General features: G+C 44.2%; 2 protein-coding genes and 1 long non-coding RNA gene across 4 annotated transcripts in view; 1 reads left to right on the top strand and 2 right to left on the bottom strand.

Annotated features, from left to right (window-relative positions):
- The window catches only part of kdm6a (lysine (K)-specific demethylase 6A), a gene marked incomplete at its 5' end in the record, with an annotated part of 46,960 nt that extends 29,947 nt beyond the window's left edge, over window positions 1-17,013 (bottom strand). For both annotated transcript variants that reach the window (XM_083921756.1, XM_083921755.1), the window contains 6 exons: window positions 1,018-1,138; window positions 8,436-8,494; window positions 11,278-11,327; window positions 12,907-13,015; window positions 16,581-16,644; window positions 16,796-17,013. In XM_083921756.1, the coding sequence (XP_083777882.1) occupies window positions 1,018-1,138; window positions 8,436-8,494; window positions 11,278-11,327; window positions 12,907-13,015; window positions 16,581-16,644; window positions 16,796-17,013 (621 nt within the window). The remainder of the gene's footprint in view (window positions 1-1,017; window positions 1,139-8,435; window positions 8,495-11,277; window positions 11,328-12,906; window positions 13,016-16,580; window positions 16,645-16,795) is intronic.
- Window positions 1-24,927, bottom strand: part of LOC310952953 — a 403,897-nt gene that overhangs the window by 206,862 nt on the left and 172,108 nt on the right. The gene's annotated exons all lie outside the window — the stretch shown is intronic.
- fundc1 (FUN14 domain containing 1) lies at window positions 17,097-23,638 on the top strand. Its single transcript, XM_083921757.1, has 6 exons — window positions 17,097-17,159; window positions 19,848-19,930; window positions 20,201-20,354; window positions 21,260-21,335; window positions 21,432-21,560; window positions 21,855-23,638. The coding sequence occupies exons 2-6, from the start codon at window positions 19,912-19,914 to the stop codon at window positions 21,930-21,932; spliced, it is 456 nt and encodes a 151-aa protein (XP_083777883.1). The 5' UTR covers window positions 17,097-17,159; window positions 19,848-19,911; the 3' UTR covers window positions 21,933-23,638.

Raw genomic sequence — 24,927 nt, 5'->3', positions numbered from 1 at the left:
TTCACGCTGTCAGCTGCGTCTGGACAGCGCTCACAGTTCAGACCCACGGAGCAACACGGTAAACCAGACAGACACGCGGCGTAAATGCTATTTACCCGTGTTAAACTCCACTAAGGGCGCCCTCCCACTGTGCCTCCGTCCCGTGCCCCGTGCTTTAGGGTCCTTGTCCCCCCCTCCAGGCCCGTTTGTACTCACACTACCTGGGCCTCGGAGAATGCTTCTTGCTGCCTATACGTCATCACGCCGTAACACGTCACACGCATTGATGACGTCATGGCGATGCGTGGCTTTGTTTCCAGATCTTTCCGTAGACCTCGGAGTTTTCGTGCGTCTTGTCGACTGTTTTTGAATCTTTTCATCGACCAAATCTGCAGTAAACACTCCACCTCCACATCACACCAACGTGAACCTTTCACCGCCATTGTTTGAAATGTCCGCGCATGGTCCCTCCTTCTTTTTTCTACGTCCCAACAGGCGCACAGGAAATGACCTCAGAACCGCCGTAGGCCTCGTGCTCGTACACGTGCGCACGCTCGTGCTCGTACACGTGCAAACGTGCTTTACTAAAGCCCACCTCTCCCAAACGGGCCGTGGACGACAAGCGTGCCGCTCCTAGACGCGGTACGGTTGCACTCACACTAGTCAAAGGAACCAGGCTTTAGCCGTGACACATGCTGGGGCAAGGGACGGAGGCACAGTGGGAATGCGCCCTTAAAGGCACATGGGGTTGCATGTTTCACCCCCATGAGCTGCATTTCATTTTAGTTGATGGCATTAAAATCTGTTGTTAAATAGTTAATTATCAACATCACAGAACAAATCACTGCATCCTTCGTGTTCTAACCGACCACAATAATGTTCCCTTACAAAGTTAAAAGTGAGCTCCTGCCTGATAACTGGTTCTAGAGCTTTCTATCAGGCCCTGCTGGACCCGTCCAAATCCAAAAAAACACCATGACTCCCATTTCTTTCTGTCTGTTACACAATCCCAGAGTATTTCCAGCCGCTCAGACGTACCTTCAGGCTCGACTCGTAGTCTGTGTTGACTTTAAACATGAGTCCCAGTCTCAGGTGAATCTCTTTAGCTCTGGAGAAGCCGGGGTCGATGTAAAGCACCTCCTGGAACGCTTTGATTGCCCTGGAAGAAACATGGAAACGAATGATGGATTAAAAAATAATAACATCTCGTTACAGTCATCATTCTTCTGCCACCGGATAAGCTGACCTTTAATCAGCTGGGATGGCCGATGCTGAGCAGAGCTGGCAAACTCAAACATCACAATAAGACTCAACACTTTAACATTTATCACACGGAGATCATTTAGGTTTGACTGGATTAGCTGTCAGACATCAAATCAAAGTGTAAATGCAACCAGAAAGCATTTGAGACGAGAGAGTAGAGTCAAATCTACACATAGTTAAACTGGGACGATGCACTTTTCTCCAAATTCGATCACAATTTTAAAGTATTGCAATCGATATAACAATTATTGTGACTTTTGTCTACTTTTTAAAGTAAACTATCCCAGATTAAGCATCTCTGATTTCCATCACGTGTAGTCAGTCACGTCCCGGAGTAGCACCACGTCACGTACTCAGGAATGAAGCTACTTTAAGGTACGAATATCATTTACTCTGGTAACTGAGAGACTGAGTACTCAGCTCAAATGCGTCACTCGCCAGCAACTAAAGAATATCATAGATTAAAGACATTTCACTCCCAACTTAGAGGTACTTCCTATTTAATGTAGACCGTAGATCAACCACACAGGTGTCGGACAACACAGCAGAACAGACGAAGCTGAAAGCAAACATGAGTTTCCAATTGAACCCGCTCACTGTGTCGCTACGACAACAATGGCAACTGCATGTCAGCATGAAGCTCTGAGCTCACTGCTGACTGGCTCACACACACACACCGCACACACACACACACACACACACACACACACACTGAACTCATTGCCCCTCATTCCCGTCTCCCTGCGCCGCCGTCCCCTTCCTCGTGTATCTGGTCTGTCTCTCTCTCTCTCTCTCTCTCTCTCTCTCTCTCTCTCTCTCTCTCTCTCTCTCTCTCTCTCTCTCTCTCTCTCTCTCTCTCTCTCTCTCTCTCTCTCTCTCTCTCTCTCTCTCTCTCTCTCTCTCTCTCTCTCTCTCTCTCTCTCTCTCTCTCTCTCTCTCTCTCTCTCTCTCTCTCTGCGTGAATGAGTGAATGCTTGAAGAGCAAATCTCTTCCGCTAAAGAGGATGTGACACACAGCGTACAAACAAAAGGCGAGTGAGAAACTCCCGTGAGAGCTCTGAGCCGTAACTCAATGTGATTCATCATCGTTTAAGGGGAATCGTGTCTTAATGAAAGTTAGAGTTTCTCCTTCTCAGACACGTTAGTCGTATGGTAACGACGTCCTCTTCCCTTTTCTTAGCTGACAGTTTGAACTCCAGCCTTCCTCAGAGCTGCTGTTTTCTTCCACCGCTGGCAGAGAATAGTGTCCCAGGTGTGTGGGAGCAACTGTGCCCCCTCGTCCCTGTTCTCTGCCATCAGCACCAGAGCGAGGAACGGACACAACCGGGTCGGCTGTTTCCGTAAAACACGTCACACCCGGAAGAGAACAGCAGCTCTGAGGACGGCTGGAGTTCAAACTGTCAGCTAAGGAAAGGGAAGAGGACGTCCTTACCGGACAACTAATGTGTCTGAAAAGAAGAAACTTTAACTTTCAAATGGATAGAGAAGACAGTAGGAACACAATCGATCGTATCTTCGTGACATTAAATGCCGACACAGTCGTGACGTCGAGATCGACAATCGCCAAGCAGCAACTCAACCCGTCAGTTTTGGTTTTTAATTAAAATTGTCATATCGCCTCAAATGCACGGTGGTCTGGTGGTTAGCACTGTCGCCTCACAGCCAGAGGGTTCCAGGTTTGAATCCCAGCTGGGGCCCTTCTGTTTGAGTTAGCATGTTGTCCCCGTGTCTGCGTGGGTTTTCTCCGGGTTCTCCGGTTTCCTCCCACAGTCCAAAGACGTGCAGGTGTTCGGTTCATTGATGACTCTAAATCACCCGTAGGTGTGAATGGTTGTCTGTCTCTGTTCGTCTCTATGTGTCCTGTGATAGACTGGCGTCCTGTCCAGGGTGGACCCCGCCTCACGCCCGATGTCAGCTGGGATCGGCTCCAGCGCCCGACAGTGACAAGAGGCTGAAGATGAATGAATGATGATATCGGCTCAAATACACATTGTGAAAATGTCTTTATTTACTATATTGCGAATAAACTGCTACAGCAACATTTACGTCATTTGGACGATGCTGTACGTTCTGTTGTAAAGAATTAAATTGACACGGGAGAAAAACAAAGAAGTGGCTTGACCGCGTTGTGACACATTTACTGAATTACCAGAAAACACTCTATATCCTGATTTACTATACAGTTATCAAGACACTAAAGATGTTGGACATCCAGCCCCGAAATCTGGTTTTAATCCAGAGGCTGTGGAGGAAGCAGGGGAGGCCGTTTGGAGTCAAACTGTGCAGTGGGTTATGTGCAGGTTAAGCCGTTGTAACTTTAGCCTGGCTTAAGTTGAAACGTTACATTATATATAGATATATCATGTCGTGCCCGATGCCCTGCCCCCTTGCTTGTGTCCTAAAAGCTGTGCAGAAAAAAAAGATACTTGAACACTACTGAGACGGTCGGTGCAAAGACTTATTTTAAAACCCTTTTGTTAAGAAAAGACGGAAGAAACTAAGAAATGACCGAGATCCATCGCTCACCCAGTGACTTCACTGTGTGTCACATAGGAAACGTTCAACGCTGCACCTCCCTCTCATTAAAAACGAATTACTAGACACACGACAATCGCTCTGTGTCTGCAAAGACCTTTAGGCGGAATATGACGGGACCCATCTGACAGCAAAGAACCTGCAACTCAATCAGTCTTTCACCCTGGCTCCATTATGTGGACACTGTGTGCTGCACTATCTGAGAGTGTTTGGTGTAAATGTTGCTCGCATGGACGGATCTAACAGGCGGACACATGCTGGATAGCCAGGCCAGCGTTTCTCCTGGCGAGCGCCACCTCAGCCCTGTGAAGTAACATTCACCATTTGACAGCTCAGCATTCCTCTGGGCCTCAGCCTCGGGGTGACGTAATCCCTCCTCGCCAACCCAACATGACACCCGCCCTTCCCCCACGGACGCATTCCCCAGGCCTCAGAGATGGGGACACACAAACTTGGCGGGCCGACAACACTGGAGGCCTTCAAGGTCACAGATGGGGGGGTGGTGAAGGGGCGGGAGCAGGGAGAACAGGAGGAGGAAGGTCACTGCGGGCCGGTCGAGGTGAGTGTCAGAGTCAGAACCAGCAGGTGATCTGGCTCGGGTCAGAACCAGTGCACCTGCCGCTCCAGGAGCAAACAGCATTACTGAGACATTAAATGCTCAGTGTCGCCTACAAATGTGCAGATTAAGCCTGATCCTAAACTGTGTATCAGAGTTTAAACTGGTTTATAAAGTGCAAACTGTAAACCATGTCAGTACTGTTCACACACACACACACAAAGTAGAGACGTTACAACCAATCAGAAACAATTCAAAGCCCTGAAGTGACGATTCAACACTAGCTAAAATGTTTATTTGTGAAGGATTTTAAATCCCAGCGCTGAAGTACGGTCTACAGTGGCGGATCATTCTGGGATGGCTCTGACTTATTTGTATTTCTTTAAACCAATCACGATCATCTTGGGCAGAGCAAATCAGACTGTCACCTTGTAAAACTTGCGCCCACGAGCCAGACGTCCGGCTTCATCCCAGTGCTGCACAGCCAGAAAGTAACACTAGACTGTGTCTGACTGTGTCTTTATTACAGGTGGGGATCACACAGTAACTCATGATATGGTTCTATGACAGTAGGTTTCCTGCAATAACGAGACAATCATCTACGATACATCGATACGATGTCCGTGAAACTGAAAAACCAACAAGATGGAGGCAGTTAGAGAAAAAGCACGTTTGCACATGTACGAGCGTGCGCACGTGTACGAGCACGGGAAGAGGAGACAATGCCGGAGAAAGGTTCATTTCTGGTATCAAGCAAAGATTAATCGTTGTGAAAGCTGTCCGTCTCGGTTTATCCTTTTTAGTGAAAAACCATTTGCAATTTCAAGGATCTCTCAGAATTGAACCCTTTCGGATGACAAATGGTATTAAATATTAAATATAATAATAAACATATACGTAAAACATTGTTTGGAAAAAGTTACATTTGTAAATTGATGTGTATTTCAAATTGAAATGTAAGAAAAATTGTGTTAAAAAAAATTCTTATTTTCTTCGCTATTCAATTCGAAATCTCGCGATGTTAGTCCCGGTTTCTCGCGTGATACCTGTAGGCCAATCGTTTGAGACGCTGCTCAGTGACGTCATAGGTCACATGGGTCAGCGCGACCAACCGCGTCTGAGTATCTGAGAGCCGCGGTGTTCGGAGCGAGAGAGTCGCGACAGCTCCGGTAAAACACTCCTCTGCGCCGCTTCCTCACCGTTATAACTGACTGTTCGGTGACACGTTCACTCAGAGGAGCCGCTTACCGGGCCGAGGTTTACGGTGATGACACCTGCAACGAGTGGGAGCGGAGCACCGTACACGGAGACCGGTGAGTTCAATTTGTTTGTAGCATTAGCCAACGCAGTTCATTTTAATGGACGCGGTTAGCTTGGTCGCTAAACCTGCCCGGTTTCTCCTAAACTAAGCTAAAGAGTTGGGTTAAAAGCACATTTCTACAACTTTATGAATGTTTTTAAGCTCTTGAATCATGGTTTTATGTGGTTTGAGCTTTTTACTAAGTAATATATTTATTTTTGTGTATATTTTTAAAGAATTAGCAACCTCTGAGTTGGGACAACCTAATAAAGTATGTAAAACTTGCATAGTAAAGCATATATTTTTTTAAATATTTGCTTATGCTTGCATTTTATCTCTGTAATTTTAGGTTGCTTTCTGAATATCTGGCCAGGGACTACAGATGCAAACTAGCCTCTTTGGCTAAATCTGGCTGAAATAAACCAATAAATAAATATTATAAATGTTGTTTATGATGATGAGAAATTTACTCTGGTGCTAATTTGGTTGAATTATGTGCGCACTGGATAGCTTTTTTATTTAAATATGATGTATGACCTGTGGTCCTGTTCCCCGGGCCAGGTTCTGGATTGATGGCGGGCTAAGGAGCAGACCTACAGCTGGACGAGACTGACACGCCCCCTCTTCTGCCAGGCCGGTAGGGGGCTTCCTGTGGCCCACATCGAACTCTCACCCCACCTGCTGCCCATTTCCCACTACACACACACACACACGCACACACACCCTCTTCCCCATACACTCCCTCACCTTTACCTCCCTCTGGGTCATGAACTGTTAGCAGTGAGCAGAGCATCTGGGTTTTTGTCGCGTCTGAACTATTGTCTACATATGACTGAGTTAGTAGCTACTGATTCATTCGGACTGGCCATCTGTAGTTAGTGTGCACACATTTGCACTCCGACTGTTGTTGTTTGTGTTGTGTTATTGGTGTCAATATATTTTTTCTAAAACTAAACCTCAGCCTCTTGTCTACTCCCTCCCAGTGCGTAGCCTAGCCTTCTGATTGCTGGTCATTTGTGATGCTGTATTGCGGTTACTAGTCCTGGTCTTGACTCACCATGTACCCCTTTTCGACCAACCCAGACCTAGTTCTAGTGCTGGTGCTGTTTCACCGTTGGGAACGTCCTCAGAACCTCTCCACAGGCTATAGAGCCCAGAGAGCCATGTCATTACGTCGCTGTATATGTCTGAGGTTTCCCCAGAGATGCTAACGCCCACTTAAAGCATAACAACAACAATGGTGGACTACAACACACTTGTACTGCTTGTCTTGAATAGGATGGATGTAGATTTTGTTCGAGAAGAAAGGTAATTAGTTCTCAAGCATTCTCTCAAGTCCCACCATAAAAGGCAACACATTCCCTGATCTCTTATCCTGCACTAAAGCTCAGTACGTGAACGCAGCCTTCTGTACGTATACGTGAACGCAGCCTTAAGTACGTGAACGCAGCCTTCAGTACGTTAACGCAGCCTTCTGTACGTGAACGCAGCCTCTGTACATGTACGTGAACGCAGCCTTCAGCCTGGAGAGAAAGATTACCCGTCGTCCAAATAAACACAAACTATTCTGCTTGCAGGTTCTTTCCCTGTGATTTCCTGTTCTAATTGTGCATTGGGATGAATGAGTTTTTCCTCAGTGTTTTCAGTTTTGCCATTAAATGCCACACAAAGTGCTCCGAGCTGATGAAATTAAATAACACAAAAGATGAAAGCTGAAACAGGAGTGTTGATTGACTCAATCCTCACACACACAGCCTGTACGCCTCCGGCAGGTGCGTACCTGTAGCCACTTTTGTCAGTGTAATGAGCAGAACACTAGTGTTAACATGAGTGTATTTTTAGCAGTGCAACTGGGCTATTCATTTAGGATTGCATGTCTATTAATAGGTCGTTTTTTTCATGTCCCCCCTCGGTCACTTTGCATACCCCAGTTTGGGAAGCGGTGACCCAGAAGACTGGACCCAGGGAACCAGCCAGCCTCCACCAAAACCATAACAGACACCAGCTCCACGTGAACAGTGTTTAGCTGTTTTTATCTAGCTAATGACAGAGTTCCTACACCTCAAAGTTCGATACACATTTAAGCCTTTCAAGGTGCATTTTCAAGCTATTCCAGCACCTTACAGCTGTGGTAAATTACATATTCATATGCAGTACACACAGTATACAAATAACTGCACCTCTTCATCAAGGAACAAATCAAATTACTTTTGTGACAGTTTTCTACGGACTCAAAAGGAAAAGGTTTTATCCGTCACCATTTCAAGCACTTCATTCAAAATCCAAGCACTTCATTCAAAATCCAAGCACTTCTGTGGTGTTTAACACCCTTTAGTAATCCATCCGTCCATAAATCCAAGAATCCAAGTGTCTAAAACGTGCACAGCTGACACATCTTCACAGTGAGACCCAACTGGTAAAGGCCGCTCGAGCTCAGTCACTTCCACTAACTACACGTTAAGCCACAGTGTGTCCCAGTATATGAGAACATGTTTAATACACACAGCTAACACGTAACTACAACAGCTTTAGAGTTATTAAAAAGGCGCCTTTAGGAAGAAAAAGCTTGCTGTTTACAGCGTTTCTGCTAAGCTAGGCTAACATTCACGAGCCGACTGTGAACTGAACACAACAAGATGAAATGTGATGATCAGTGTGTGTGTTTTAATGTTCACACACTACTCATTTGCCAAAATGTCAGTGCGTTTCTTAAAGATGGGGCTGTAGCTTTGTTCAACCACAAGAAAAAACATGATGGTCGGATAACTGGCTGAGGCCACGCATGCAGAGAGAAGCACTTACCACTGAAATGCGTTGTAATGGAAGTAGACCATGCCAAGGCCGTATAAAAAGGCAGCATTCTGCAAAGAAGGGAACATTGTTACAAACAGCACATTGTAATGATTACTGCCCTCAACGTGGTAAAAAGCTAAAGGCTATCAGTTATGACCTCATGGTGTCGTGGCAGCTTAGTAAACAGTGTGTGTATAAATCTATACAAAAGTGGATTTTCCACATGTTTAACTTCTTATTTCCCTCCTTTTTTATTATCATCAGATAAAATGTGGGTATGAAAAAATCCCCCTGTGGATACTGAATGTTACGCAATGCAGTTAAAGGTTAATGACACACTTTTTTATATGTTTTCTTATGTTAAGTCAATTTCAATGTGTAGTATAGAGCACTGTTTACTCCTTAATGGTGTCAGTTCTGCAAAGAAGAGCCTTCCCTTTGAATATTTGCCTGTGCTGGGAACATTTATCTTTATTTCATATTTTATTTTAGCATTTGTTTTCCCCAGGAATCAACTTTTTTAGGCTCTCATTGATATTTGTGCTATGAGCTGGGCTTTGATATCAGTGGATGTCGCACACTATAGTACTTAAAAGACAGTTCAAGGTGATTTTCTATGAATCATTTTTAATTCATTGATCCCACATCATACAAAAGCATCATATCAAAGCCTTTGGGTTCTACAGATACATAGAGAGATTAGATATAGGTAGTGCAACGTGCTGCTGCTCATGGAGGAATTGTCTCTGCAAATCAACAATAAGTCAGAGTGGGGTCCAGTGTCTAGAGATAACTTTGTTCTGATTCGTACTCTACGGGGGAATTGTTGGGTGGTCTATGTTTATCATAGAGTGTGGTCTTTACCTCGTTTGTAAAGTGTCCTGAGATAACTTCTGATATGATTCGGCACTATAAATATAACTGAACTGAATTAATACGAAGACCGTTTAATCTCAGATTGAGCTCATGAGTGAATACAGCTGCTCGTTCTCCGATGTTCACTGAGAGCGAGTGGGCGTGTCGATGACGTCTCTATCACGCTTCAGCCAACGGCGAAACCTCCAAGGGTTAAGAAGAAGAAGACGCAGACGAAAATGTCTAATTGGAGAGACGCAGGAACTTCTGTCGGTGAGGACAGACGCTGAAATCATCCGACAAATTCAAGGAACAACAAGCTACTCGGTTGTTTATGACCAAATTAGGAACCGGCTGCGTAACCGCTGCGTAATCCGCATCATGTGCTGCCTCCTGCACGCTCTCCCCAGGCACCACCCCTCACCTAAACCAGAAGAAGTACTTCCTGTGAGTGAGAACGCGCCTGACATGGAGAGTCTCCTGTAGCGCGCTGCGTGTGAAGAGCGGCTCCACGCCGTTATCGAGCAGAGGGGAAAAGACCTCACACCCTCGCTTTATTGTGGAGACGCGTAATCCCAGAGGAGCCCAGAGCTGTCAAGGCCGATCACAGTCCAGCTCTCAGCACCTCTGTTTAATGGGCTTTCCAAACAGCGCAACATTAACCTATTCATCCACACACAGAGCACGGAGAGGACAAGCTGGACGCCGTCATATCACAGCTGATGGGACAATTTGGGACAATTTGACCCCAGGCCACGAGCAGGAACTGTGGGCCATCTAACCCGGAGCAAATATTTCTGCTAATTTCCCGATAGAGTCCAATTCCAATATGAATTTGCGCATCAACCGATACATACGTAGCACTGATCTCATCTCATCTTCAGCCTCTGATCCAGGGTCGGGTCGCGGGGGCAGCAGCTCCAGCAGGGGACCCCAAACTTCCCTTTCCCGGGCCACATTAACCAGCTCTAACTGGGGGATCCTGAGGCGTTCCCAGGCCAGTGTGGAGATCTAATCTCTCCACCTGGTCCTGGGTCTTCCCCGAGGCCTCCTCCCAGCTGGACGTGCCTGGAACACCTCCCTAGGGAGGCGCCCATGGTTCATCCTTACCAGATGATCCTGAACCACCTCAACTGGCTCCTTTCAACACAAAGGAGCAGCGGCTCTACTCCGAGTTCCTCACGGATGCAGAACATCTCACCCTCTCTGATCCCGTACCAGTGCGTTAAAAAATTATGTATACAGGTGACACATGTGCAAGTCGTAGCAGTTTCAGCGAAGTGGCCGCCAGGTACGCTAGATCGTACCCGCTGAATGACAACACTCTGCCACACATTTAACGCCCCCCACTGACGTGTTTTGTCCCCATGACAACTAACCACAATCCCCATTTTGTTTCAGTGCTTGTGAAATGACCAGGGCCAAGTGGTTCAACGTCTGTTCTGTTTCTACGGGACACCCTCTCTCTGTGGCCTTGCGTGCACTGAGAAGCAGGACGCTGATGTGTGTGTTTTCGTTGTTTCTCTCAGTTCATCAGCGCAGAGTTGGAGCCGGGGCTGTAAACGAACTTTTACCGAGTGCTGTGGGTTGTTGACTTTGATGACTGACTGATTTAATTTGATGTTTACACCTAAAACTGTGAGACTTTGTATAAAGAGACATTGTCTTGGTATGTTCTGACTTCTGCCTGTAGTTGAGTGCAAACTGCAGTGATCAAAGTCAATTCATTTTTATCCAAGTGTCCAAACCTCTCAGAACTTAGAGTATGTCTAGACCACACTTTGATTTACAGAGACACAACATTTCCCCCGTGAACAATGGCGGCGAAGAGAAGCTTCCTTTGCACAAACATGCAAATGAAGCCCATGTGAAATTAAGAGCAGAATATAAAAAGGACAGTTTCGAAAGTTGAGGGGAAATAAATTGTTGCTCCCCAATTAAAAGTGCTTATAATATTGGTTGTTTTATAACATCATGCAGAGCTGTGCACACTCACCTTCCAGTAGTCCGACTGTAAACTGAAGTACCTCTGGTATGCAGATAATGCTAAATAGAAGATACAGAGAGAGCGGGAGAGACACAGAAGGAGATGATGAACTGTCATTAGTGTGAAATGCTCAATATCTTCACCTCAGCTGCACTTTTAACACTTTGCAGCAGGAAGGTTTTTTCAGACTAACTTATTGTTATGACGTAAAACCACTCGGTTGGTTCTTTGTAAGCCTCGCTGTCACTGGGTAATACACCGCCACCAGGTACCATCAGCAGGCAGCGAGGGTTCATAGTCTGAACCAACACGGCAAATTATTTTACCTTTCACGTCGTAAGCAGCAGCATTACAGCTTCACTACTTCCTTCTTACCTTTCACAATAAAAGCCCTCGACGTATAACGTTACACCGCATCACTGTCAACAAAACCGCTTATGACTCAACAAAGTCTCTTACAGTAGCTTTCATCAGCTAGTGTGAATTTTTATTGTGCACCTTTAAAGATGCGATACAGAAGGTAAACTGACAGCACCATCACTGTCATCATCTCATCTTCAGCCTCTGATCCTGGATCACGTCTCAGGGGCAGCAGCTCCAGCAGGGGACCCCAAACTTCCCTTTCCAGGGCCACATTAACCAGCTCTAACTGGGGGATCCTGAGGCGTTCCCAGGCCAGTGTGGAGATCTAATCTCTCCACCTGGTCCTGGGTCTTCCCCGCGGCCTCCTCCCAGCTGGACGTGCCTGGAACACCTCCCTAGGGAGGCGCACAGGGTTCATCCTTACCAGATGGTCCTGAACCACCTAAAAAATGTACCTGTCTTAAATGGCCTCCGCCCACGTCAACATACGGTTTGACGACCGTCATTCGCTCATCTCACAGAACAGCTACGTTTCCATTTTATTAAGTAGATCGCTCTCACACCCGCGTTTCCTCTGGTTAATCATGTGTGTGCAGTCTGGAGCGCTGTGCGATACCGAGGGTTGGACTCTGTCTTTATCAGAGCACTGACACCTTTCTGGTTCAAACTGAGATGGATCCAGTGACGAGATAATCAACCTGAATGGATCAATCTACTTCTTCATGTGAAGATGAACAACAGAAAATACGTCATCACCATCTGTGTTGCTCCGTTAGTTTGGAAACAAATGCAGCGTGCTGCGACGTTGGCAACGTCCAAGGAAAACAGGAACTGGGTGGATTTGCGATAGCAGCAATAATCCACGATTTCATTTAACTTTTATTGCTTCACTACTTATTTCTAAGTGTTTTATCACTTTAAATCTTTAACCTTAACTTAGTTGTTTCTTAAACGTAGCCTCCTTGTTTCTAATGTACTCTCTTGAAGCCTGCTTGTTTTTTAAACATTCTTGTTTTAACTGTATTGGTTTTATTGCAGTATGTAAAGTGTCTTTGAGTACCTTGAAAAGTGCCAAACAGATAAAATGTATTAATAATAATATTATTATCTTTTCTTTATTTGGATCCCCATCAGCTTCCACCACGTGGTGCCTCGTCTCCCTGGGGTCGACATAAAAACTAACATTTAAAAATAAAAAAAAGCAAAACCAGCCAAATCTAAAGACCCTGAGGTAAACATTGAGAAGGACGAGAGAGGCAGGAAAACAACCCTCACCTTTTGGATAGTCCTCCAGCAGGAGGTTGAAGTGGCCCAGCTGACAGAAAACGTCAGGGTCCACTTTCCCCTCTGCTTTCAGGACGAGGGCGTCGTAGCAGCTGACAGCCTGAGGGAAAGAGCAGAAACGACCATGTTATAAATGGTTGATAGGACAAACACACTCTGATTACAGCTTGAAATGAATGCTAAGTCTGATCCGACCGGCTGACGGATGAAACGGTCACAGGTTTGCTTTTCTAAGCCTCCCAGGGCTGATTTGCATATTACCAGACGAATGCCCAAATATGGACCCCGTCACTGTTTAAACAACAGCTAAACAAATGCTTCTGGCTAGCTCATAGTGCAGCCACTGAAGAGGCAGGATCAGTGTGTGTGTGTGTGTGTCTCAACAAAACAATGATGTTGGATGCAATACGTCATAATGGAAGTGGATGAATCCAAAGGTGTTGAACAGAGCATCATCTTCAGCGTGTGCTCATCTTGTTGAGCGTCACCAACATGAACACAAACTAAAACGTTCTACAATCAAATGATTCAGCAACGTATTTGTCATCAGACTCCGGGCGCACTCCCACTGTGCCTCCGTCCCGTGCCCCGTGCTTTAGGGTCCTTGTCCCCCCCTCCAGGCCCGTTTGTCCTCACACTACCTGGGCCTCGGTAGAGCAGCTGATTTAACCTCCAGTCCACATCAATATAAGTGAGTTCAGTTTTATTTTTAGCACCACAAGTTATCTCAAGACACTTTACATATAGAGTAGGTCTAGACCACACTCTGACTTATTTATATGGTGGCTTGTGTCAGGTAGATCTTGCTTCTGCACCAGCAAGCTGAGTTTTGAGCTCAGTTTGTAGTTCTCACAATCGACTGCTTGACGGCGCTCACAGCGGAGGGAACTTGGTGGAATGTTGCCATTATTTTTAATCCAGTTTGGCAAAAGGAGGATAAAAATATCTCTCTCTTATGGAATCTGCACCATTTCCAATGTTTACTGACTCGGTTACAGTAGTCTGCAACACTCATGCAAGAATGAGAAAGCTGACTTGAAGGAGCTGTGTTTTTAATCTGTGCAACATTAAAAGATATGTAGACGCCACAACGTGCATATTAAAGTAAAATCACCCCATAGTCTTTTTTGGCACTAATATACATCAAGACAGTTTTTTCCTGTAGAAACTATTAATGGAGAAATCCCGGAGAGTCGTTAACAGTAAGTGCGTTTCCAGGCAGTTTAAGGGCGCCCTCCCACTGTTCCACCGTCCCATGCCCCGTGCTTTAGGGTCCTTGTCCCCCCCTCCAGGCCCGTTTGTCCTCACACTACCTGGGCCTCGGAGAATGCTTCTTGCTGCCTATACGTCATCACGCCGTAACACGTCACACGCATTGATGACGTCATGGCGATGCGTGGCTTTGTTTCCAGATCTTTCCGTAGACCTCGGAGTTTTTGTGCGTCTTGTCGACTGTTTTGAATCTTTTCATCGACCAAATCTGCAGTAAACACTCCACCTCCGCATCACACCAACGTGAACCTTTCACCGCCATTGTTTGAAATGTCCGTGCATGGTCCCTCCTTCTTTTTTCTACGTCCCAACAGGCGCACAGGAAATGACCTCAGAACCACCGTAGGCCTCGTGCTCGTACACGTGCGCACGCTCGTGCTCGTACACGTGCAAACATGCTTTACTAAAGCCCACCTCTCCCAAATGGGCCGTGGACGGCAAGCGTGCCGCTCCTAGACGCGGTACGGTTGCACTCACACTGGTCAAAGGAACCAGACTTTAGCTGTGAAACGGATGGACAGTGTGAGTGCGCCCTTAGACTTTAGTTTAAAACATTAATTTAACTCTAAACAAAAACTGTCGACTGGTGACACAGATCCGCTATTTCATATAGTCTAGACTATTTATTTATGGCATTATTAGAAACCATGCTATATCGTGATATACGTCCTCATAGTGATATGAAATTATATATATCAAGATAGAGCATTTGGGACACTTTGCCCAGGCTTCTGCACCACGGAGATACATTATTTAATGTGGCACACCATACATATATATATTTAAATATAAATATGATATGAAGCAACCACCAGAGTACAGATCCCACAGTCAGATCTTAGAAGTTTAGCGTAATGATGTGACTCTGTCGGCTTTTTGCTGAACAACAACAACCTAAATCTAAAAAGTGCACCCTGACGAAACATGACCAGTCAACCCTTCAACAAGAAGCCAGCAGCCACATGTTGAAGAGCACAGATCACACACACACACACACACACAGGCAGTGTAACGTGGTAACTACATGTGCACAAACACACACACAGGCAGTGTAACGTGGTAACTACATGTGCACAAACACACACACACACAGGCAGTGTAACGTGGTAACTACATGTGCACACACACACACACACACACACACACACACACACACACACACACACACACACACACACACACACACACACTCTGTAACGTGGTAACTACATGTGCACAAACACCATTCACAGTTGGGCTTCTGCTTTATAATCTCTGTTACTAACACTGGACGCCTTTTGTCCTGATGTCAGTCATGTATGTGTGTGTTTGGTTTATTACATAGGGGCAGATTCAGTGCACACAGACAAACTGAGAACAGCACGGTGCAAGTATCTCATTTGCAACATGCATCTCTAAAGGAGCTTTAGTGGGAAAAGAGATTAAAACAAAGCGGTAGAAAGAAGGTCCACAGAGTACAGCGAGATCCACCACAGCACATGCATATGCTTAAATGGAGGTTAGCTTAGCCGCTGCTCAGAGGTAGCTAACGTTTGCTAGGTCAGTTTCCTTACATCTCCGCCATTTTGGCTCTAAGTGAAGCAGCCGGTATTTTTACAACCTTAAAGTTGCATTTTAAGGATAAAATGTTCTTGTTTACTCCTCAATGTCAGCTAAGTGTTGGCTAAGTGGTGGCTGGTGTGTGCTAGCGAAGGGGGGAGCAGTTAGCCGCTAACATGCTAACAGAGCTAACTGACGCACAAACACAAACTAGCTGCTGCTGTTGTTGTTGTTGACGGATTATTTAGTCAGTGGGGAAAGAGAACCAACATTTACATCAACCCTAATGCGTCTCCTCTGGCTAACGAAGCGTGAATGTACCCCTCTTCTCCTCGGGCTCAGGTCAAACACTTCCATAAGTCACATTAACAGTTGGGCAGCAAGGTGTTAAAGTTAGCATCACCTTAAGAGACAATACAGCAAAAGTAACAGCGAGGTTTCCGCACACATGCATCTCACTCAGCAGCAATGCGTGCATAATAATATATTTATATAGTTATAACTGTGCTATGACACAGGGGTACCGGTGCAACGCTAGATCATGTAGCATTTACATGTGTTCTCTCTCTGCAGATTGTGCATTGTTTGTTTAGGGGCCTGTTTAATTTGTATAAACTCTATAAAAAATGTCCTGCAGCAGTTTTATTCTGAGTGTAATTGTGTTATTATTGTTGCTCCATTCGTGCAGCTCTCTCTCCCACTACTGAGGGCTGCTTTTACACTCCAGGTCCCAGAGTTGGGGGTAAATGGAGGCTTGTGTGTTGTGTTATAACGTCTGTAGCAGTGATAGTTGCAGGTACACTGCTTTAATAACCCAGAGGAGATCAACTGTGTCCCTGTCTCTGTGTCCGTACCTTTAATAGCAAGGCCTTCGTTCTGGCGCCATCTTCTTGAAGCCTGTGAAATCCAAACAGTGAGCTGCAAAGTAGAGGACACACACACACACACATAGACACACACACACAGGTTCCGTGTTACTGGAGAGGGAGGGGATCGGTTGAAACTGCGTGAATAAAAATTAAAAAAATAGATATTATAGGAAAAGAAGAAGCTGGTGAGGTGTTCACACCTGTCAGTCCCGACCAGGCTGTCTTCCTCTTGCGCTGTTAGCTTCGGAAAGTCCTCTTCGATATCAGTCGACGCCATTTTCTCCTCGTCATTACCAGCAGCGGCGGCGGCGGCGGCGGCGGCAGCAGCGCCGAGGCTCCGGGCAGCAGCAGCGTCGTCTGCGGGGGCTGCGGCGGCACCGTCGGCGGCGGCTGAGAGCGACACTCCGGTGGATTTCATGGGGAAGAACCGGGGCAGATCGCCGGCACCGAGTAACTCCGAATAACAACGAGCGTTGCACACCTATCCAGGACTGAAACGGGGCGTATTCTTTGCCAAATCCTCAAGGAAATGATCCCTCCAAGTTACCTTCCACACTCCTCATGGTACCTCAAACCCCGGCGTGTGTTCCCGCGCCTCTGTGTGCATGAAGTTGACGTAATGTTGGTGTTTGGAGGCGTGAGTGTGACTTGGTTAACGTCGCAAACTTCCCCAAACCAGCGGCTCAAAGTTGTTGTAATTGTGTCACACAGGCAGCAAACGCACGCCGCCACCGTCGCCACGCCCCCTTTGCCTCCCCCTCGGCCAATCAGCGACCGGCGTTGGGCCGTCACGTGACGCGTTCTCCAGTTGATGTGTTGTGAACGCGCAGGATAGAACGCGCGCACGCACACATCGAATGGGGGTTTTTCGAAGACCCGCCCCCGGGCTCTGCGATTGGCTCCTCGCGGTATATTATGATTACGTAACTGCGTTTTAAAGCAGCCCATTGGTCGAGATAGCAGTCGTGTTTTTCTACGGGAGGGGAGGGGGCGGGGGGGCTGTCAAGGATGTTTGTTGCAACGTTGCACATATTCAGGCACATTTTATGATAGATACATGGATATTCATGGGTTAGACAGAGAGATATGATTATATTAGATCATAATTACACAGTGATAAATATTCAGTGTTACAGAAGCAAAGGGGAAAGTGCAGCCAATAAAGTCAGGGGTAAAAAGAAAGGAAACATTATAAAAAACAAGTAAACAGTAGAAAAAATAAGTCAAATTAAGTAAAACAAGTAAAAAGCTTTTAGAAGCATAAGTATAAAAGGCAAATGAACTATAAAACGAACAAAAAAACAAGTAAATAGTAAAAATAAAGGCTGACAATGCTGCAAGAAACAGTAAAAACAGAATTTTTAAAAAAAGAAGTAAACATTAAAAAATAATAATTAAGTAAACAGTAAAAAAACAAGCAAGTAAAAAGTTACAAAAAAGCAGGAGCCTAAATATAAAAAGCAAGTAAACTATAAAACAAATAAACAGTAAAAAGAAATGCCGAATTACCTTTTTTCCAAGATCGAGTAAAATAAAACGAAACGGTTATAAATAGAAAAACAGTAAAAAATTTATAAACAGCAAGAAAAACAGAAAAAAGTTTTTGAAAAAATTTATTTAAAAAAAAGCTGGAGCCTAAATATAAAAAGCAAATAAACTATAAAACAAACAAAAAACAAATAAACGTTAAATAATAATTAATTACCTTTTTCAAGAAACTTATGAACACATCTCTGGTAAACCCAAGATTTAAAGGGGTGCTTTAAATTATGTTTTGTGGAGAAACTCCTGTTTTTAATTTAATCTGTCCATTAAATCCACTAATCCATTAGACCATCATTAGCCTTTAATGGAGGACAGTCCTACATTGCACGGGTGAATTGTTCCAGCGCTGAACACTGTTTATTACATATAAATACAAAAGGGAGGCACTGCAAATATGTCATTATTACTCTGTTATAATTAGATTAAAAGGCATTGTATTCAACAAAGACAGTAACTGAGAAAAGCCTGGTTTGGTGGAACTGTCGCCGACGTTTGATCCGTTGTTAAAGGAGGATTTTTCAACCAGGACCAGGGTAGGCAGAGTATTTGTGCATATGCACACGTGCTGGTGATGGCTCCCAACAGGCAAAGTGGTTCTATTTGAAACACAAATAAGAAGCTAATTCATGGTCTTCTTGTGGTAAACTTTAAATTGATGTGAATGTTTGTGACACACCAGGGTAACTGAAGAAAATCAGAATCAAACTCCACTGTAACTCTTCTGAAAATGTCCCCACATCATGTTTCACGTGACCGCTCGGGTTCAGGAACACAAGAGTAGAAAATACAGCATTAAAGGACAACGTTTCCACAGTTTACCACCACCGTGCATGATGGGAGGTAAGTTAAATGTGTGCTTAAAGTAAATCATTCTGCAAAGAGAAGAAAAATATCAGAATGGACCAGAAACCTTCATTTGCTTTCGTTAACGGGGCGGCAGCAGCTCAGTCCATAGGTGACTCTGCTGGGAACCGTAGGGCTGTGGTTCGAGTCCGTGTGGACCATGAATGGAGCGTGGACTGGTGGCTGAAGAGGTGCCAGTTCATCTCCTGGGCACTGCTGAGGTGCTGTTGAGCAAGGCCCCGAACCCCCAACTGCTTGGGGCGCTGAGCCATTGGCAGCCCCCTCGCTCTGACATCTCTCCATTAATTGCATTTATATAGGTCCTGTTTGTGTGTGTGCGAGCGTGCATGTGTGTGTGTGTAACCTGTATAATAACAGAGTTCTTCTTCTTCTTCTTCAAAATAACCAATTGTTTCAACCACCTCAGGATTCCTTTTACTGTCTGTCTGCACAAATGTCTGGAAAAGAAAGTAAATGTGCTACAGATAAAACATTTATCCTACATTTATTACACATTTGATCATGTTTTTGACGGCATATTCCCAAAGAAATGGACTCAGAATGACTCTGAATGAAACATTTTTCCACCTGAAAAGCATTCATGCTACCAATAGTAAAGCTTTTGTTGGTTGGAATTCATGCATGCATTTAAATGAATGGAAAGTAACATTATTATTATTATTGTTTTTACTTATTTGACTTAAATCACTGAAACTAAATGGAAAGTATTATTATTATAATTATTATTGTTATAATTGTTATCATTATGATCATGTCTCGCCGCATCATAATGATGCAGATGTTATTATTATTTTTATTATTATTATTCTAATGTGTATCTCTCGCCGCGTCATGATGACGCAGGTGACGCGGCCTGATGACGCGCCGTGCAGCAGTCATCTGAGGACAGACACAGACAGACTCCAAAATGGCGAACCGCGACAAGGGTAAGCAGCCGTTACGTGTGTATGTGAACGGGCACAGCGGCTTATTAAGGGCCTGAAACACACTCGAGGCTCGTTATTAAACTTTAATTAAACTTTCACCTTCCGTTAGTGCCTCTTTAACCCTCCCGCTGCTGTAACCGTCAGCGTTAACGGCTTCACTGCGGGATGCTAACTTCTGTAGAGGCCAACAACTTCTGACTAACTTCAGCGGGAAGCTAACACCGACGCTGCTGCTGCTAATGTCTATGTTTCTACCGTTTCTCCCCAAAGAGCTGGAGGAGGAGATCTACGATAAGGTCGTGGACCTGACGGAATACGCCAAACGGCAGCGGTGGTGGAACCGTCTGTTCGGGAAGAACTCCGGCCCGTTAGCGGAGAAGTACTCGGTGGCCACACAGCTCGCTATCGGCGGAGTGAGCGGATGGTAAATATGCACGGTGCTGCCTTCAGGTGCTGCTCGTTAACGCGCACACTCAGTCCTGTGTGGGCGGATGCTGCATTCAGGTCAATTCAATTCAATTAAAAAACCTTTATTTGTCCCCGGGGGGCAATTCAGGGCACACAGAGCAGCAAATAACGTCAGTGCAAGTATACAAAAACATTTTACCTATCAATAAGAAGTGTAAAAGAAGAATAGTGCACGTTAGACTGACACCAATCCATCACTGTATATAATAACACCCTCACCTCTGCCTGACAGGGAACTCTGCTCTCTCTACTGTTTTGTTATATATATTATTATTGTTTATTGTTTATAGCACACTGTGCACTGTACATATACACTGTGTATATATTGGATTCTATGTATGTTATGTACAAAGTGTTTTATTTGCTGCTGTTACAAAATATTTTCCCAGTCTAGGATCATTAAAGTCATTCTATTCTATTCTATTCTGCTATCTGCTGTTATAAATGAACTTTTTTGATCAGAATTTCCACAATTTCCGGTGAAAAAAAGAGAAATTTGGTCATTTTATGTACATTGTTGCCATGAAAAACACACATCAAGCACAACACATACAACAAAATATACAAGGAAAGTGCAAACATTTCATTCCAAGACCGGATCTATCTATTTAGAAATTGCTGTGCAGCAGTTGTAATACGAGGTGAGAAAAGTATAAATATAAAAGTCTAAGAACACATTAACATCAGATGCAAATCCAAAACACATACAGCTTTGCCAACAGCAGGTTAACCGTATGGATCATAAAGATATAAAAAGTGAATGGTAGGGATTAGTCTAGGTGCACGTAGATATATATTCGTACACTATCATATCTGACTTATCACTTGTAGTCATCATGCTCTCTCTGGATTGGATTTCAGGTGCGCAGGATATCTCTTCCAGAAGGTCGGAAAAGTTGCTGCGACATCTGTCGGGGGAGGTCTTCTTCTGTTGCAGGTAAACACATGAGATAACCACGTAGGGGTAAAGCCTTTGGGCCTGACGGGGATGTGGCCTCTCATCTGTGTTTCGTTTGCCTGACTCTTTCTCCAGATAGCGAACAATAGCGGCTACATTCAAGTGGACTGGAAGAGAGTAGAGAAGGATGTGAACAAAGCTAAGAAGCAGTTAAAGAAGGGCACCAATCAAGCAGCTCCAGAGCTAAACACATTTGTTGACAAGGTAAGATTTTATATGTCACACAAACTGTGATCAGCACTTTAAGAATATAACGCTGTAAAATGGATTACAATCATATTTACAATAATGTTAGCTTACTGCAAATCACTCCACCATTCATCCATGATTTTATTAATGTGGCACTGTTTTCTTAGTGTGACTCAGTCTGTACCTGCTTTTTTGAAATTTGTTATAGTCTAATCTGGCGCGCCGTTGTGTGTTTCGCCATCCAGCACGAGTCTGGAGTGGCCTGTAACTAAACTTCAGATACTGAAACCTGTGTTCTGTCTTTTTCAGTCCACGCAGTTTGTGAAGAAGAACATTGTCGTCACCAGTGGTTTCATCGGAGGATTCCTGCTCGGCCTGGCGTCCTAGGATCTGCCAAACAAGAACCGTCTGTATTCCTTTGACGTCGTGAGATTCTGTAGGGAAACATTATAAACCATCTCTGGAGAGTTTGAATATAGTTTTGACAGCGAGCGACATGTTTCAGATTAGTTTGTAGCTTTGTGTTCGGACATAAGCTGCACGTCCTTCTGTCTACTTTAACGCTGCACACGGGAGACGCCCTGTCCATGTACTGTGGGACGTCCTGGATACCCCAGAATGACCTTCTTAAAATACTCGACTCTCCAGGCCAAATAATGATGCGTATCAAGCAAAATGTATTTTTTTAAAAAGCGTAAAGGCCATCAGAATGTTGTTATTTATTGTCATAGTGTCACGATCCCGGCCATAGGCAGGGTTTCAGAAATGCTGAGGTCCGGACCATTTACGGACGTGACCGCAACCAAAGGTCATATGGCTGGTTGTGCATTATTAGATTTAACTACACCTTCATGTGGCGGGTGGAGCCCCAAGGGTCCCGTCAGTGCCAGTGTAATGTTTTGAAATTCCAGACATCTCCAAACCGGTTTAAGTGCTGATGGATGAGAGATTGTTTTGCCTTTGAGTAGTTATAGAGATGCAAAGCCCCTCCCCTGCCGCTGGGCCACCATGAGACCTTATTTCAGAAGAAAGTGTGTACGGAAGTGCGCATTTTCGTTATTGGATCCTGTTTGAACGGAGCCATGAATTACACAGATGATGTCGTTCGATTTAAAAGATAATCTTGCAGAAAAAAAGGCCCAGTTTGTCGTAATGCCACTTTAGGGCGCACTCACACTGTCCGTCCGGAAAACACAGCAACGTTTTTGAATCTTTTCATCGACCAAATCTGCAGTAAACACTCCACCTCCGCATCACACCAACGTGAACCTTTCACCGCCATTGTTGTAAATGTCCGCGCATGGTCCCTCCTTCTTTTTTCTACGTCCCAACAGGCGCACAGGAAATGACCTCAGAACCGCCGTAGGCCTCGTGCTCGTACACGTGCGCACGCTCGTGCTCGTACACGTGCGCACGCTCGTACACGTGCAAACGTGCTTTACTAAAGCCCACCTCTCCCAAACGGGCCGTGGACGGCAAGCATGCCGCTCCTAGACGCTAACACTGGTCAAACAAACTACACTACACCCGTAAAACCTGTTTGGGCACGGTACGGATGGACAGTGGGAGTGCGCCCTTAGTTTTGTGTGACACCGCTCAGTAAACTACGTCTCTCGTCTCACCATAATGTTCATCACCTTGCTCAGCTTGGTCGCTAGTTAGTTAGCTAGCTAACTTGGCTATGTTTCAACACATGTGACTTTATCTCAGCTGATGTGTTTTATCCAAAGACTCTTTTAAACAACGGGAAGCAAAGAAACGACCTGCTGTTGGTTTGAGTAACGCGACACACTGTATTTTCACTCTTTTACCGCACACTGCAACTTCTCTTGACTTGAAAAATGATCTTTTTAATGAACAAACATCATAATATGCATGTTGTTGTTGTTATGTGTAATTCGAGGCTCGGTTCAGACGGGATCTCATGGTGGTGCACGTGCAGGTGTGTGTGAGCGACTTCACCTCTGTCAGCCTCTCCTGCATCTCTTTGTCTAATGTATTTTTGTTTTGTAGCAATTGAAAATTACCGAACGCTGTGGTTTGTCTACGATGTAAGTTTGTTGAACAAATAAAAAATAAGAGAATGAGTTGAATTGTTTCTCATGTGTTTCATGAACAGTGATACGAGTCTTTGCACTCGTGACCTTGAGCCTCTGGAGTCGTCACATTTTCTGTGTTTATTGTCTGAACTTGGTTTAACTACGACGTAGAGTGAGTGTGAAACATGTTTCTGTGCCTGTAAATAAAAGTACACCTGCATCTTTAAACTGATAACTGACTTTTATGATAAACTACGAACAAAGATTCAGAAAAAACATGCACATATAGATAAAAAATAAGTGATATAAAAACATGATATACAGACAGTTGTTGATCAGAGCTATTCTAAAATATGACACTCGAGTAGCGAGCAGGAAATTTACAAAAATGTGTAAATATAATACAAAATAGAGGAAAACTATAATGAGAATACACAGTGAATAAAATGAGAATATTACCAGACAAATACATAAAAACATCGTCTCCACCGTCCTCTACGGTCGAATCGTTGGGTCTCTGTAAATCATAAATAAGGGCGGCAGTAGCTCAGTCCATAGGTGACTTGGCCGGTTCGAGTCCCTGTGTGGACCATGTATGGAGCGTGGACTGGTGGCTGGAGAGGTGCCAGTTCATCTCCTGGGCACTGCTGAGGTGCTGTTGAGCAAGGCACCGAACCCCCAACTGCTCGGGGGGCCGGTCACTGGCAGCCCCCTCGCTCTGACATCTCTCCATTGTGTGTGTGTGTGTGTGTGTGTGACCTGTATAACAAAAATGGAATTTGCCCGTTGGGCAAGCAATTCTTCTTCTGAGTCATAGAGTGTATAAAAATCTATATATCTATAAATAAAATAAAATTGAATTGAATGAGAACATTTCTGCTCCTGAATAAACAATTTGGCATCTAGAAAAATGAAATGATTAATATTCAGGAGCGTCGTTATCTGGATTAGCACAGAAACAAACACATGTTAAAGGTGTAATGGTGGATAAATCTAAATTTGTTATTATATAATATATTTGTTATTTGTCTTTTATATATGTTATAAATCTAAATGTGTTATATTTGTTATTTGTCTTTTATATATATTATAAATCTAAATGTGTTATTATATAATATGTTTGTTATTTGTCTTTTATATATATTATAAATCTAAATGTGTTATATTATATTTGTTATTTGTCTTTTATATATATTATAAATCTAAATGTGTTATATTATATTTGTTATTTGTCTTTTATATATATTATAAATCTAAATGTGTTATATTATATTATATTTGTTATTTGTCTTTTATATATATTATAAATCTAAATGTGTTATTATATATTATATTTGTTATTT

This window comes from Echiichthys vipera (assembly GCF_963691815.1).
Source record: "Echiichthys vipera genome assembly, chromosome: 10".
Classification (NCBI taxonomy): domain Eukaryota; kingdom Metazoa; phylum Chordata; class Actinopteri; order Perciformes; family Trachinidae; genus Echiichthys; species Echiichthys vipera.
Note: the sequence above shows the minus strand (reverse complement) of the source record. Positions and strands in the feature narration are given on the sequence as shown.

What these genes read in the sequence shown, in the direction of transcription:
- fundc1 (XM_083921757.1), top strand. An exon ending in GAGGTCTTCTTCTGTTGCAG is followed by an intron (nt 21,336 to 21,431) that starts GTAAACACATGA and finishes CTCTTTCTCCAG; the next exon opens with ATAGCGAACAATAGCGGCTA. An exon ending in TAAACACATTTGTTGACAAG is followed by an intron (nt 21,561 to 21,854) that starts GTAAGATTTTAT and finishes TGTCTTTTTCAG; the next exon opens with TCCACGCAGTTTGTGAAGAA.